The following is a 17,125-nucleotide window of genomic DNA, read 5'->3' as shown; positions in this document are numbered from 1 at the left end:
ACAACAAAAATAAAAATAAAACTCAACTACAGATACCATGCATATAATATGGTACGTTAGACGTGTGTTTCTGTCTAAATAAGACATATCAGCACACGAATTAAAATAGCTGGATGTTGAAGAGTAAAATTATAAATAATAGCAACACTTTATAGGTTTCGTTCGTTTGAAACTCTCTTTTATGGATTTACCTCCAACATGAACGCTGAAACCAAAATTTGTACCAGTTAGGAATAAGACGGTTGTTTCTATTTGTTCTGATGTTTGATGAAGATTAACATTGGATTTTGTCAGTTTTTGTGGACTTTCCCCTTTTTTGAAATAACCTTGGAGTTCGTTGTTTTAATAGCCAAATGTATCTCAAATCTATAGACTGGGTGTTCTAACATATGAGGCATTTACCACACCAATAAAACGGAAATAACCAAAACGTTAATGTACGTCTGCCTTCGAACATCTACAGTACACATCTAGCTGTTCCTCAAAAGATTCAAAGTGATTCGTAAAAAATACAAAAAGTGGTTGTTAACTTTTGAAATCAAAAATATCTGAAGTCGGCCTCCGAGTGCGGGATTTTCTCGTTGTATTGAAGACCCATTGGTGGTCTTCGGATGTTTTGGTACTCTTTGAAAAATTCCCTATTCTTCATTTAAGGATAGGCATGAAAATTGCTTTGCATGGTAATGTTTGAGGTCATTGAGAATTAAAGCAGTTATACTCTCACGTAACATTTTTGTAACGCAACCTCTAAAATTGCACTAAGACAAATTCATGATTTCGATATCAAAAAGGGAAGGGCTGTTGAAAAAAAAACCAGAAAACGGATATAGAAAGATTTTAGAATTGGATTTTCTCAATTATAAGATTGTCGGTTAGAAGTAAAATGTGTTATTCTAGTTCATGTCTTTCAAATGGACAATTTTACACGTATAATTCTTGTTATTTGTTTTGCATAAAAATAAGACTTGGCCTAACCATTGAAATGAGAATTCCTTGATCATCGGTTAACAATTGTGATTTCGGAAGTGAATAAACGGGATCATACCAAATTACTAGTAGATGTTTCAATCGTATGGAACATAAAAAATGAAACAATCGCGTATAACTTATAGGAAAATTAACAGACCAAGTGTATTATTTTACTACTGAGTGCAACCCATCTGAGCTAAAAGTCAAATAGCATTGGAACATAAGTATTGGTCAGTCAAATGACATTTCCATATCAACATTGATAAAGAAACATAAAATTGAGTCATAAACAACAGCTGAAACAGTATTAAAAGAAAGATTAACTTTAATATGTAAAATCCTTATATTGTATATAAATATATAATTGATTCTTTTGCCCAAGTTATGGACTAAAACGTATGTATAAATAGTATGCCTTTTAGTCGTAAAACTTGGAAAAGAATACATAAAATAAACGTTTTATTTGACAGTATAATAAAAAATCTTATTTTTTAAAGATGGAGTGAGTAGACATACCATAGTTACACCACTACAACAAATCGACAGTGATATGTAAATAAGGAATCTTGTCACGATGACTTATGAAACAAGTATCCACCATGAACAAAAGGACAATAATGTATGTGTTGACATTTCATGTTAATAAGAAAGTAATCCCTAACAATAAGCACAGGTAATAAATGGAATGTATTTGACAGGGGAAAGTATATACAGACAAACGGCAGTCAATTTTATTTATCCAACTTAGATATAGCTTATGTTGCCTTTGGTACCTAAATATCTGGAGCTTAAAGAACGATATTTGTACCATCTGAACAGTATTTCTTACATTATAAAACTACTTCCCAATGCATAAATGCATTGGGAAGCTAACCCACATGTTTCGAATATTTATAAATCAACTGTGTATATAAACTCTAAATTTACAAGGTAAGCATATCCATGATAAACCATAATACACAAAATCGCTGAATATTGGGTATTGACCCTAATATGAGCTGGAAAATATGGAGCTTTTTTTCTAAAGTTGAGGTGACCAAAATGGTTGTTTTATTTCTGTACTTTTGTGAATATGTTTTTTCTTCTGTTTTTTGATGAACGATTTCTGATTCCTCTTTTGGTGAAAAATTTCTTAATTAATATTAATTTATGAGCCACACATTTATTTCAGATGTAACTAATTTGGTTTGCCGTTTCAAAAGAGCGAGCCTAACGAACATTTATAGAAATAGATTTATAAAAGAGTAATGGTCATGTTCTCAGATTATTTTTTTTAATTGCCTGTATTCTTAGTACTTACATGTATTTTTTTTCTCTGCATGACCACGTGCACTATTTTCTTTGTTTGCAACACTCTGGATTTGGCACTTTTTTTGAAAATCATCTCTGAATTTCAAAATCCTGCTGTAGTCAAATATGATGCACAAAGGAGAGAAAGTACAATAGGGGAAACAAATATCAAACAAGACATAACAAAATAAACAACAAAAAAAACACTGAAACAAAGTGAAAACTCTACAACTTGAGCGCAACACGAACCTCATCAAGTAATGAAAATGGGGATGGTTGTGTGCTCCAATCGGATAAAGGATTCCTGAGCCAGTAGTTACGCTGGTCTTATTATGATAAATTCGATGAGGAGGCATCACACTGTAGCAGATCAGTGAATGCATATTGAATGCAACGTAGATACAAGTATCTTGTCTTAGGGAGGGATAAATCATACTTTGTAAAGAATCACTCTGATTCAAACAAAACATTCTCTGAAACCGATATTATCAAGATGCTTGATTTCTTGATGGACAACATATTTGTAACGGTCGGAGGACGTGTTTTTCAACAGACTGTCGGCATCCCAATGGAAACAAACTGTGCCCTCTACTTGCCGACTTGTTTCTTTATTATTATGAGGCTGACTTCATGCAGGAACTTCTTAGGAAGAAAGATAAGAAGTTAGCAATATCCTTTAACTCTACTTTCCGCTATATAGATGACGTTCTTCCACTAAACAATTCAAAATTTGGTGACTATGTGGAACGCATCTATCCCATCGAATTGGAGATTAAGGATACTACAGATACAGTTAAGTCAGCTTCATATCTTGACTTACATCTAGAAATTGACAATAAGGGTCGGTTGAAAACATAACTTTACGACAAAAAGGATGATTTTAGCTTTCCAATTGTGAACTTTCCATTTCTAAGTAGCAACATTCCAGCAGCACCTGCATACGGGGTATATATCTCCCAATTGATACGATATTCCCGTGCTTGCATTTCCTATCATGATTTTCTTGATAGAGGGTTACTGCTCAAAAGGAAGCTATTAAACCAAGAGTTCCAAATGGTGAAGTTGAAATCATCCCTTCGTAAATTTTACGGACGCCATCACGAGTTGGTTGACCGTTATGGAATAACCGTTTCACAAATGATATCGGATATGTTCCTTACGTCGTAACTACAATCCCCTTCCCTTTCATGAATGTGACCTACCTAATTAGACAATTTACCGGATTTGTAATCACATAAGCAACACGACGGGTGCCACATGTGGAGCAGGATCTGCTTACCCTTCCGGAGCACCTGAGATCACCCCTAGTTTTTGGTGGGGTTCGTGTTGTTTATTCTTTAGTTTTCTATGTTTTGTCATGTGTACTATTGTTTTTCTGTTTGTCTTTTTCATTTTTAGCCATGGCGTTGTCAGTTTGTTTTAGATTTATGAGTTTGACTGTCCCTTTGGTATCTTTCGTCCCTCTTTTGCATTACATTAAAAAAGAATTCAAATGGTATGAACAATCGGACCACATTAAGCTTCTAACTCTACCACATGACCGTGAAAAAAAAGACAAAGGTGGGCATAACTGTAATCGATAAATACCAGACATCTAATAAAGTAGCAACAGACGAATAACAGATAATCTGTTAATACAGAGATACAGAGATACGTCTTGCATGTAAGTATTTAAATAGTTAAATGCAAACATTGAAATCAAAATGTAGATTTATTAGCAGAGTTTTAACCTTCCACTGGTGTTTCCCCACAAACTGATTTAGTCACAAATTTTGATATTTAACTAAGCAGAAGATCCTAAATCAAGACCGTGACTGACGGATAGGACTTAACAATATCCATGGACATGAAATGTGTTAATGCTAATACAAATGCATAACATTATCGTAGAGCAAAGAAAAGGAAATATAAAGATGATCTTAACATCAGAAATCAATATTCAATGGTATATTTTGTTTCTAGTGTAGATCAACATACAACTTCGTCCTACGAACAGAAACTCTTATTGTGGCCTCACAAAAGACTAAACTCAAAGTTCTTGAAGCACTGAAGGATAAATAAAGGCAACAGTAGTATACCGCTGTTGAAAAGTCATAAATCGATTAAGAGAAAACAACATGGGTTACAAAAATTGCTTTGGTTTATCAGTAGGAAGTAAAACTAAACATTGCATTGTACAAACCATTGGTTGTAGCTAATTCAACTACAATTGTGGACAATGGAAAATAACTCAAATTTTAAAGATTACTTTAATAATGACATTATTGACATTTTAAAAAAGATATTAGTTTCCTGTACCTTGAAAAAGTTATTTATCATTATTTCGTAACTTGAAAATCTGAGAAGAAACTTCATTGATAAATTTCTAAAAATGGTTATGGATAGTATGTATAAAATGTTATGATTATACACTATATTATGTCAAAAGAGGTTATCAACTTTTGAAGATTTAAATATCAAGTCAGTACCATATGGTTTTGACTTCATTTCATGCACTCTTTACCCAAAAGGGTCAAAATTTAAGGGTTTCTTGTCCTTTAATTTTGATCGATTGGGAACTCAACTTTTCACAAGCGAGATGACGTCCATAATTTAAAAAATCTGGTGTAACTTTGAAAGCAGCACTGTTCAATATCTATCATTTTTCCAACCTCTTGTAGAAGTATTGACAAACTCGTTTAAATTTTATCCTCTCATAGAGTCAAAATAGGAAAAGTTATCGGAAACAACAGGCAGAAATACTTAAAAACGTACTGTGTGAAATATTTTACATATATCTGTCTTAATCTACAACATAAAAATACTCTTTTTTGTTGGACACAACTGTTACATTATATTGTAAATTAACTATTGCCTTTATTTACATGTCTGTACAAAATTTACTCGTTAACCAAAATACGTAAGAAACTCTCATCTGTCAAGTCTATATATATATATAAGAAAAACTATAGGAAGAAAAACAGCTAGATACGGTTATCAAATTTAAAATAAAAAAAAAACCAATAGAAATCATATAAAAAGCTATTGCAATCAATCAAAGCATCTGTCAAATAATACCATCTAGAGTTACAGAAACTGACCACAATATAAGTTAACCAAAATATCAAACAATTGTTATTCAAATACTGGCTTCAACCATTACTTCCTTTGATACGATATTCTTATATGACAATAACCATAAAACTATAGAATTATTGGAGTGGTTCGTGAATGGTTAATCTATTTAATTTACACCATTGAACTGTTACACCACGATTATATACTTTTAAAATTAGTAAAGGTGTATGTGTACTAAATCATTTAATTACATTTCAATTGGAAAATAATGAATTTGAAAAAAAGTAAAATAAAACAATACTCAACTCCAAGGAAAATTCAAAACGGAAATTCCCTAATCAAATGAAAAATTCAAAAGCTCAAACACATCAAACGAATGAATTACAACTGTCATATCTCTCTGACTTGGTACAGGCATTTTCTTATGTAGAAAATGATGGTTTAACAATAGTTTTATTGCTGGCTAAACCTCCCACTTGTATGACAGTCGCATGAAATCCCATTATATTGACAACGATGTGTGAACAAAACAAACAGACATAATATTAAAAAATGTCAAAAAAGGGGTACAGCAGTCAAGATTGTAATAAAATCTTAATCATTACAAAAACAAATAGATAAATAACAAAGAAACAAATGTTGACTGATGGGTATTTCTGTGATTCCTACGATGTATTTTATCGGTACATAAACTCATTATAGATACCAAGATGGAAATATTGACCTGTGAGTATTCCTGTGATTCCTACGATGTATTATATCTGTACATAAACTCATTATAGATACCAGGATGGAAATATTGACCTGTGAGTATTCCTGTGATTCCTACGATGTATTATATCTGTACATAAACTCATTATAGATACCAGGATGGAAATATTGACCTGTGAGTATTCCTGTGATACCTACGATGTATTATATCTGTAAATGTTGATCTGTTGGTATTCCTGTGTTACCTACGATGTATTATCTGTACATAAACTCATTATAGATACCAGGATTGAAATATTGACCTGTGGGTATTCCTGTGATTCATAAGATGTATTATATCTGTACATAAACTCATCATAGATATCAGGATGGAAATATTGACTTATGGGTATGTGATTCATACGATGTATTATATCTGTTTTATAGCTAACGTAACCACCCACTTGTAGGGAAATGGCCATTTATATTATAAATGTCATATAATAGTTCGTTTCTGTGTGTGTTACATTTTAATGTTGTGTTCCTGTTGTGTCGTATTTCTCTTATATTTGATGCGTTTCCCTCAGTTTTAGTTTTTTTACATCGGATTTGTTTTTTCTCAATCGATTTATGAATTTAGAACAGCGGTATACTACTGTTGCCTTTATTTGTATGACATTGTATAAAATTCCTTTATATTGACAACGATGTGAGAACAAAACAAACAGACATAATAGTTATAAATGTCAAAAAAAGGGGTACAGCAGTCAACATTGTGATCTAACCTTAATCATTACAAAAACAAACAGATATATAACAAAGAAGCACATTATAATGTTGACTTGGTATTCCTGTGATACCTACGATGTATTATATCTGTATATTTCTGTGATTCCTAAGAAGTATTGTATCTGAACATGTTGACCTGTGGTTCCTACGATTATTATACCAATACATGTTGACCTACGATGTATTATACCTGTACATGTTGACTTGTGAGTTTGTCTGTGATACCTAAGATTTATTATTTCTGTACATTTCGATCTATGGGCATTTCTGTGATTCATACGATGTTTTTTTTTATCTGTGCATGTTAACCTATCTATGGGGATATGTGATACATACAATGTATTATATCTGTACAATTCATTCTATAGGTATGTATGTGATACCTACGATGGTTTATGTCTATACATGTTAACCTATTGGTATTTCTGTGATGCATAACCTTGTAATCTTATATTTAGTTATAAACCTGTATTCCCTAATTGGTTCAGACATTGTTAATGTGTCTATATACTTTTTTAATTTTCCGTGCATCTATATTATAATTATTCTATATAAAAGTTAGAAATTATTCGGTGGTTGTAATCTTTTATTTCAATACCATCAGATAACACAAGACATCAGTATACAAGGTATGAAGCATCAAAGCTTTATGGTACACAAAAAGTTAATCCTGTCGCTGTTTCCACAAATATTTTACGACTTTTATCTCATGTGTAACAATAGTCAAAACATTGGCAGGATTAAAGAATAATGAAAGAAATGTATCCCTGTCATGACTTATATGAATCCGTCCTTATTCATAAGAGCTATAAGTGGTTTTCACTGTCACATTGTGGTTTTTTATTTTATATGTTTTTATCATGGGGCTTTCTTCAATCGGATTGGTTAATCTTTGTTTAAATCATTCACATATTTTTTCTGTTCTTGTTGATTTATATTTTGCAATACAATGTCATTTCTTTTTCATGATTGGAGACTTTTTGTGTCTTTTAAATACAGGTATATATTTCTGTTGTTCAGTAGCTGTCACGATATTTATCAAACTTTCTTTTATTTACATGTTCCATGTGCTTTGTGCCAGCAAATTTTTGACAATTGGTTTAATGGTTGCAAACTCACATGGACCAAGAAGCTTGGACATCATTGGAATGGAAGTGTCTCAATATTGTCATAGGTCTTTCTCTCAACTATTTGCCATTTGAGTTAGAACTTATCATTTCAATAATTATTACTCTGTCAAACAAAGCAAGTTATCCTAAAATATGCTTGCAACATTTAGCGCTGAGTATTATGCACCTAGCAATGGGTCAATAAAGTTCAGTATAGTTAACAATAAAGAGAATATTAAAATTGAGAATGAAAATGGGGAATGTGTCAAAGAGACACATAGTAAGGGGAATGTGTCAAAGAGACACATAGTAAAACTGTATTTGAAGACAAATGTACATATCATAATAAGCAACCAGATATTGAATGATTTTTTTAATATCAAATAACAAAGAATTAACAAAATAGTATACCACAATTTTAGCAAAATACATTGACAGTCTAAAAAAAAGAGAACACAAGTGTTTTCTGCAAAGATTTTACAAATATATTTGACTTCAAAAGAGTGCTTCATATACCAAGAAAACAAAAAGAGATTTTTTTTATGCTAGATTATATTTTAGAGACAAATGAAAATGTTTCAATTTTCCAAAATAAACTGACATAAGGAAATTTATCCAATATGCTTATGAGAATAACAAATATTTACTAAATGACTGAAGTGGTTACCATGAAGATTTTTTTCACAATATTTTACACAAAACTATTATGAAATTTTTGGTTTAGAACAATGCAGAATGAACAATAATCACACATATATCTACAAAACTATATAACTGTGCAAATGACTACATCAAAATAATTATATCATATAACACATGAATTACAGCTTGATAATAAATTACATGGTAATTCCTACATTATTTATAATTATGGTTTTTATGCAGAAGTAAGTAAAAATATGTTAAAAATATTCCAGCTACTTTGCTGCAAACAATGCGTGCTCCCATAGCCATAAAAAATAAAGACAACAACACTAATTACAATCATATCAATAAACTAGTGTTATTTTTATCACAATAATGATTTTATATATTTTTTTATAAATTCAGTTTTTGAAGTATAAATATACTAAAATACAGGTCTTTACAAAATAAAAATGTTTAACTCCAAACATGTGTTTGTGGGGAAATTGTGTATTTAAGAAACATTCATATTTCACAGATTCCCTGTTTAGCTTTTACCTTAGGAAGAAAAACAAATCAGACTAGTATAAAAGTAACCACAAACATATAAATTCCCCTTTTATCAACAGAACAGTTTAAACAGAGAGTTCTGTGGATTTCTAGTGGTTTGATTTTAATCTTTATCACAGAATTTTAATAGCCTTTGGGTCCACAACTATCTCATAATAGACTGTTTTTAATATAAAAAGACATATTTATAACAGGACATTCTCTATACATTTTGGTCTATGGTCTATGTTTTATTTGTTTTTACACATCTGGAATGCTATGGTCCATCAATTTCTTTACAATGCTGTTACCCATGCTACAAAATAAATATATAATTCTGTATGAATTAACATAATGGCATCTTAATACATATAATAGTAAATCAATATAGTTATACAAAGGGAGACTGAGTGGGAGATTTTTAATGTTGAATTATTTCTGCATATACCAGAAATTTTCCAAATTAAGGATTAATTTATTTTGCTAAATTATGATATCCAGGATTATCACTAGATTTAACTGGATTGATTTTTGATATTTAATGCAACTCTCATCACTTTTGGCTAAATTGTGGCAGCCAGATTTTATTGGTGGAGGAAAGCTGAGTGCCCAGAAAGAACCACCACCATTTGTATCTCTTCTTCAAATAAACCTCCTAACAGACATTACAGGTAGGACTAGAACATCTTAATGTTCCAGTTTTGTTGTAGTTCTGATTGAATCTTAAGTTTTCTATGTAGAGTTTTTAGGAATGATCTTACGCCTGTTTGGTATTTTTCTTTCAGTCATGGTGTGCTCTATTTCTTTGACTTATAAGTTTGAATGCTAATCCTTTTTTATTTTGTTATGATGGCAATCCATAAATGAATAATCCTCTCTTTTATATATAAAACTATTAAAGGTCATTTCCTAGCAATCTCAAAATGAAGGGAATTATCTTCATAACTATTCACAGTGTAAAGTAAAAGACGTATATATAGACTTCAGATGTATTAAAAAACTTACCATTTCACTATATGCTCATATAAGAATGATGGCATTAGTGTAATTGTGATAGATCTACCACCAGCATCAATGATTTCTGAGATTTTGTCATCCTACAAAATAAATACAGATAAAGAATAAATATAACATGAAATATCAATTAAGTGTTTATAAGAACCTAAATTTAAAAGTAAAATCACAAAAATATTTAACTCCTAGGAAAATTCAAAACAGAAAGTTCCTAAAATGCACATGTACATTAGAAAATATATGCATTTTTCAAATACCAGTATCTTCAAATAAAGCATATGCATCTTTAAATTAGTTTTTCAATGTTCTTTATTCTGATTCATAATATTATCAATTACATTCAAAAATACTTCTTCATTCTCTTTTATTATTTCAAAAAAATCAATCCTTTGAAATAATAAGAATTAAGATATAATAGAGGAAGCTGTGGTATGATTTACACCTACCTTTAAACCAACAACGTTCTGGCCTCCAACTTCAATCAGATGATGGTCTGTTAACACTCCATTCCTTGCTGCTGATGAATCTTTCACAATGGATTTAATTTTTCCATCTTTAAATACAAATCCAATGTACCCTGCACTGTCTTTTTGCATTGTTATTGTTCTTTCAAACGGTCTGAAAATATATATATATAATGAGAAATTTTGATCTAAGTGTATATGCAAGTAATAATATTTCGATTATCAAAATAATTAATTCTTTGCAAAATAAAAAGTTTTTAATTCCTTATATAATTTTTGCCGCTTTTTGTCAAGAAACTTAAAGCCATTTTTATAGTTAAATCCAATGTGTCTTACGATAACATCTTTGTATCTAAATTTTTTTTTTTTTTTTTTTTTATATTAGTTGTTATGAATTTGTAGATAGTGATAAGGATTGTGGTGAGGGCAGGTTCAGACTTTATTATAGTTGTTTTATAAAATTCCTTCCTATTTACTATTACTTATTTTAAAAAGACTGCTTTGGTGTGTCTCTAAATCCAAACAAGTCTCCTTTTGTTGTACTTTAAATATTCAGACAAGTTCTATTTTGCAATTAGCAAAGCAAAGGAAAAGGTTAAAAGAATAATATAAACAATTTCCAATCAAGTAGTTGAACAGTTTTAGAATTTTTTATGGCAACCCTCCATCAAATATTATTCAGTTTAAAATCTCTATGTATTGATTTTTTTTCTTTTAATAATTACAGAGTTCCTTAAGAAAAAAAATTGAACATCATCATCTGTCTAAAAGAAGCAGGATCTATAGGGTACATGTAAGATATTTTAAAGTACTGATAAACTATCCAGTAAATTACCTGTCTCTTATAGCAAATGTAATTCTGTCAGGGTTTGCTTTTTTCAGGAACTCATGTGCTTTATCTGTATTCCAACCAGCTACATTCTGTCCATTGATCTGTAAAATCTGGTCCCCAAACCGTAACCCTGCTAGAGCTGCTGGCAAATTATTTTGTACAAGAGCAACAAACAAACCCTGAAAACAATATGATTCACATAAGGAGAGAAAGACTTTCATGAGAGTGGATGCAACTATAGACAAAAATATTGTTGACCCCTATAATATGACCAAAGGGGGATAACACTACTACTTTTAAACCATTATAACACCATTTCTCTAATCACAGAATTCATAGCACATTGGTAGTTGTTTTCACATACATCCAATTATATGCTTTTTCAAAATATTTGTAATAATCTATTGAGAATCCCTGATGTTTAGAAATAATTTGATGATTACTTCATGTGATTGCAAAAATATTATGCACAAAAATGATTACTGAAAGCACATTTCGACATAAAAATGGTGAATAAAATCATCCTGTTACAACTCTCTATCTTGTCACATTCTTAACATTCATAACCAGATGCTCCGCAGGGCGTAGCTTTATACGACCGCAGAGGTTGAACCCTGAACGGTTGGGGCAAGTATGGACACAACATTCAAGCTGGATTCAGCTCTAAATTTGGATTGTGATTAAATAGTTGACACAGCATAGGTTTCTGACACAGAATGAATGTGTTCTAATGAACTTAAAATTTTTGTTTTCTCTTAGAGCAATTCACTATGCTGTTGAATATTAATCCTCTCAAAAAAATGTTTGAAGAAATTTTCTTTTTTATTTATGAAATTTCAAATGAGAAAAATTGAACCCAATTTTTTTAATCACATCCCCCTTTCCCTTATTCCAAAACTAATCTCAATTAAAATTTCTAATGGAGTTTGCAACAATAACTACTCATTTAAATACATCATAAAATATTAGGATGTAAAAAAACTGCTTGTTATCACTGAATGGTAAAGATTATTTTAATTTATCAGTTGGTAGTAAAAAGTGAATATACATTGTATATTGTATATAACAAAGATTTAAGTTGATTCTGGACAAAGAAAGATAACTCCAATTAAAAAAAAATCTTGCTATTGCACAATATTTTGCAATAAGATATTTCTTGCTTACTATTCTGGACAAAGAAAGATAACTCTAATTAAAAAAAAATTTGCTATTTCACAATATTGTGCAATAAGTTATTTCTTGCCATTGCGCAATACTGTGCAATTGAAAAGACTTGCTATTGCACAATACTTAATATAATAATTTTAGATCCTGATTTGGACCAACTTGAAAACTGGGCCCATAATAAAAAATCTAAGTACATTTTTGGATTCAGCATATCAAAGAACCCCAAGATTTCAATTTTTGTTAAAATCAGACTAAGTTTAATTTTGGACCCTTTGGACTTTAGTGTAGACCAATTTGAAAACAGGACCAAAAATGAAGAATCTACATACACAGTTAGATTTGGTATATCAAAGAACCCCATTTATTCAATTTTTGATGAAATCAAACAAAGTTTAATTTTGGACCCCGATTTGGACCAACTTGAAAACTGGGCCAATAATCAAGAATCTAAGTACATTTTTAGATTCAGCATATCAAAGAACCTAACTAATTCATTTTTTGTCAAAATCAAACTAAGTTTAATTTTGGACCCTTTGGACCTTAATGTAGACCAATTTGAAAACGGGACCAAAAGTTAAGAATCTACATACACAGTCATGACAGTTAGATTCGGCATATCAAAGAACCCCAATTATTCAATTTTGATGAAATCAAACAAAGTTTAATTTTGGACCCTTTGGGCCCCTTATTTTGTTGGGACCAAAACTCCCAAAATCAAGTTCTTTTTATGGTCATAAACCTTGTGTTTAAATTTCATAGATTTCTATTTACTTATAATAACGTTATGGTGCGAAAACCAAGAAAAATGCTTATTTGGGTCCCTTTTTGGCCCCTAATTCCTAAACTGTTGGGACCTAAACTCCCAAAATCAATACCAACCTTCCTTTTGTAGTCATTAACATTGTGTTTAAATTTCATTGATTTCTATTTACTTAAACTAAAGTTATTGTGCGAAAACCAAGAATAATACTTATTTGGGCCCTTTTTTGGCCCCTAATTTCTAAACTGTTGAAACCAAAACTCCCAAAATCAATCCCAACCGTTCTTTTGTGGTCATAAACCTTGTGTCAAAATTTCATAGATTTCTATTAACTTAAACTAAAGTTATAGTGCGAAAACCAAGAAAATGCTTATTTGGGCCCTTTTTGGCCCCTAATTCCTAAAATGTTGGGACCAAAACTCCCAAAATCAATACCTACCTTCCTTTTGTGGTCATAAACCTTGTGTTAAAATTTCATAGATTTCCATTCACTTTTACTAAAGTTAGAGTGCGAAAACTAAAAGTATTCGGACGACGACGACGCCGCCAACGTGATAGCAATATACGACGAAAAATTTTTCAAATTTTGCGGTCGTATAAAAATAATTGTAAAATTTAGACATAAATCTATTTTCATCAAATTCTAAATATTTTTATACTGATGTAATTAATGAATTGATAACTTTTAGTCTTCATGCAATTACATGTAGTATGTACAGGATGTAGGTGGAATTTGTTTTTGAATAAATGTTCATTTTATACATTTTTAAATTCCTTTTGTGATTTTTTAAAAATTATTTTGAATGAATTTGTAGATAAATGACTTACACTGTTGATATGACGTAATCTAAGACCTATTTTGTAGATAAATGACTTACACTGTTGATATGAAGTAATCTAAGACCTATTTTGTAGATAAATGACTTACACTGTTGATATGACGTAATCTAAGACCTATTTTGCCATCACCATCCTTACATGCTACTAGTTCCCTAACACCTCCTTTGATTTCAGCTCTTACTAAACCTTTGTTTCCTTGTCCAGTTATTGGTGCAATCATAGACTGACTAGGACTTGGTGTAGTAGCTATCTGCATATTCTGAAACATTTAATAAATACTTATATACAATAGACTATTAGTGTTTCCAATCAAATTAGAACTTAAACATTGACTCCAGATATTTTTCCTATATTCTTTTTCTTTCAGTGAATTTCGTATTGATTATAGATGTTTCAGTCTTCAATGATTTATTAGTGAAAAAAATTGATAATCTATTCTTGAAAGTGAGAGAGAAAATTGAAAGATACTTCGGTATGCTCTAAGCCTTAATAAATGTTTACTTAACAATATTTAAATTAAAATGCAGATTAGGAAAAAAAACTTTTCAGTTTGCAGGATTTAAAACTTACATGTGCTACTACTGGCATGTTTTGTTCAAGAAACTCTGGAGTGAGATTTAATCCCATGTACTCTCCTAGTGAGGGATACAGAGATGATCCACTCTGTTGTGGGTAGGGAGCTGCTGTTCCTTGTTGTGGGTAGGTAGCAGGTGCCCCTTGTTGAGGGTATGTGATTGGTTGACTTGCAGCTGATGACTCATACTGATGCTGAGCCTAAAATATAAGAGATACATTTTGGTTGTTCTTGTCAATTTAGAATTTATAAACAAAGTACATTTTACACATAAAATGGAACACAGCACTTTTAAATGAAGTACACTAAAAGGATATAATATTATCAGGTAAAGAATGTGCATCATAAATTTAATATAACTGAAGCTGTAAACAAATATACCTAACAATTTTAAATAATCACAAAATAACTGACAAAATACATGTAATTAACAACTAAAACAGGGCCTTGCCAGGACTTTTCTAAATCAATGACATTTAAACCCTACCTGTTGCATCTGGTCAACCTTCATATCTTCTAATGTTGGGTATAAACGAGACATCTTGTTTTACTTAAGTAGATCTGAAAAGAAAAAATGTATAATTCAAATGATTTAATTTATTAAAACATACAAATGTACATTTACATGTATAAATTTCGTAAATATGACATTTTGCTACATCAGCGTATTAGACCTTTCAGAACATATGGAACATGCACAACATAAAGCAGCAATTAATCAAAAAATTAATCTTTGAGCTGTGGATTTCAAATGTATTGTCATCTAATAGCCTATTAGATGAGGGGTATGGTACTACAGATGGGTCTGTCAGTAAGCTTAAGGTTCTATTTATCTTTCATAATACTTCCACTTTTGAAAAAAATATTTGGAAAACATTTTTGATTTTTACTTTTTTCCATCAACAGAATGTTGTATGTAAATCTAAATATGAATATTGCTGCTACATGTTGTAAATTTATCCCCATTTGAATTTGCAAATCACACATCAGATGCATGTATACAGTATTATTAATGTATTTACAAACGTAAATTGATAAGTATTCTAGATTTCATTGTTTTTTGCAGTGAAGACAACTGCATATATAGATAACTATCTTTTCATTAAAACTGTACATTTGGTGAATGTGAGATTTTCATAGACAATAGACAATAGACAATATTTTATTGGCACAAACGAATTTTCAAAATCAAACCAAACACTTGAATTACAGATTTCCAAACTGTAATAAAGGTGAGGAAATAGGATATACATTGTCATGACTTTCAGGAAGTTGTTTATTCATTATTGATCTTAAAAAACACACACCTTTATATTCTAGTACTGAAACTGTAGATCAAATTCTTTCTGTTAGACAGCATGTTATATGAGTATTTTAAACACCAAGTTGCATTTTTTTAACCTATGTTTCCTTAATCAGCATAATAATCAATTTGACATTTATTATTGTTGTCAATTATTTATTTTTCTGAATTAGAATTAAGGTTCATCATAACCTTTTGGCTAAAATGGCCGTATTTACACCCTAAATTTTACTCTGAGTACAGACTAACCTATACACCTGCAAAAGTTTTAAGGGATGGCAGGAACTAGATATATAAATTTTAAATGCATTTTATGTTTCAGAAAATTATAAACTTTTCTAGATTTTGCTATCCATTTTTTTTCGTTCCTGCAGAAGGTGCAAAAATTAACTAAGTAGTGAAAACGATTGAGAATCTCCCCTCATATAATCAATGTTGTGAGTAGTATTGATTTAAATGGACAATAGATGGACAATAGACACCTGTAAACAATAGGTGTTTTAACAGGTTTAAACTGTGTAACTGAGTGGACCGTATCAAATGAAACTCGGGTGTTTGTTTATTTTGCTATCTTCTGCAGACTGGAAAAAAATGAACATCAAAATCCAGGTAAGTTTTTAATTTTCTGAAACGTAGACTTCATATAACTTTTATATATCTAGTTCCTGCCATGCCTTAAAACTTTCCTGGATGTACCAGTTTGTCTGTACTCATAGTAATTTTGGAGGTGTAAACACGGCCATATTTTTCAATTCCTTATGATGAACCTTAATGCTTGATCATACTTTAATAACAAAATCAATTAAAATATTATCTAGTACCTGTTATCGACAATAATTCGATTTTCCTCTTGACAATATTTCTTCTTGAATGAAAGGTAGATATGTATTTATGTGTCTTTTGTGAATATTATGACTATTACCCCTTTCACAATGTCTCCTGATTAGATGACGTCATTAGTCATGTGCCCTTGACTTTCACTTCTAATTTTAGTAACAGTAAACATCACGATGCTTCCGGTGACCATTGTTTATCAAATATAAAATAAAAAATTATGTGAACAGATTGATATTTTTTTGTTTCAGTTGCCAAAA

At 30.6% G+C, this 17,125-nt stretch overlaps 1 protein-coding gene across 3 annotated transcripts; it reads right to left on the bottom strand.

Moving 5' to 3' along the window:
* Window positions 1–8,262: 8,262 nt before the first annotated feature.
* LOC139491789 (syntenin-1-like) lies at window positions 8,263–17,087 on the bottom strand. Of its 3 annotated transcripts, none has more exons than XM_071279668.1 (8): window positions 16,817–17,087; window positions 15,216–16,223; window positions 14,725–14,928; window positions 14,243–14,413; window positions 11,391–11,566; window positions 10,538–10,709; window positions 10,083–10,174; window positions 8,263–9,393 (listed from the first exon to the last, which is right to left on the bottom strand). In XM_071279668.1, the coding sequence occupies exons 2-8, from the start codon at window positions 15,267–15,269 to the stop codon at window positions 9,339–9,341; spliced, it is 924 nt and encodes a 307-aa protein (XP_071135769.1). In that variant the 5' UTR covers window positions 15,270–16,223; window positions 16,817–17,087; the 3' UTR covers window positions 8,263–9,338. The 3 variants fall into 3 exon arrangements, with proteins under 3 accessions (XP_071135769.1, XP_071135763.1, XP_071135775.1); XM_071279662.1 differs by having other exon boundaries at window positions 15,216–15,289; window positions 16,853–17,087; XM_071279674.1 differs by having other exon boundaries at window positions 15,216–15,289; window positions 16,954–17,020.
* Between the last annotated feature and the right edge of the window lie 38 nt (window positions 17,088–17,125).

The sequence above is a fragment of the Mytilus edulis genome, chromosome 1 (genome assembly GCF_963676685.1).
Source record: "Mytilus edulis chromosome 1, xbMytEdul2.2, whole genome shotgun sequence".
NCBI lineage: Eukaryota > Metazoa > Mollusca > Bivalvia > Mytilida > Mytilidae > Mytilus > Mytilus edulis.
Note: the sequence above shows the minus strand (reverse complement) of the source record. Positions and strands in the feature narration are given on the sequence as shown.

What these genes read in the sequence shown, in the direction of transcription:
- LOC139491789 (XM_071279668.1), bottom strand. Translation starts at nt 15,269, where the DNA reads ATGTCTCGTTTATACCCAACATTAGAAGATATGAAGGTTGACCAGATG. An exon ending in AGGTTGACCAGATGCAACAG is followed by an intron (nt 14,929 to 15,215) that starts GTAGGGTTTAAA and finishes CTTATATTTTAG; the next exon opens with GCTCAGCATCAGTATGAGTC. An exon ending in ACATGCCAGTAGTAGCACAT is followed by an intron (nt 14,414 to 14,724) that starts GTAAGTTTTAAA and finishes TAAATGTTTCAG; the next exon opens with AATATGCAGATAGCTACTAC.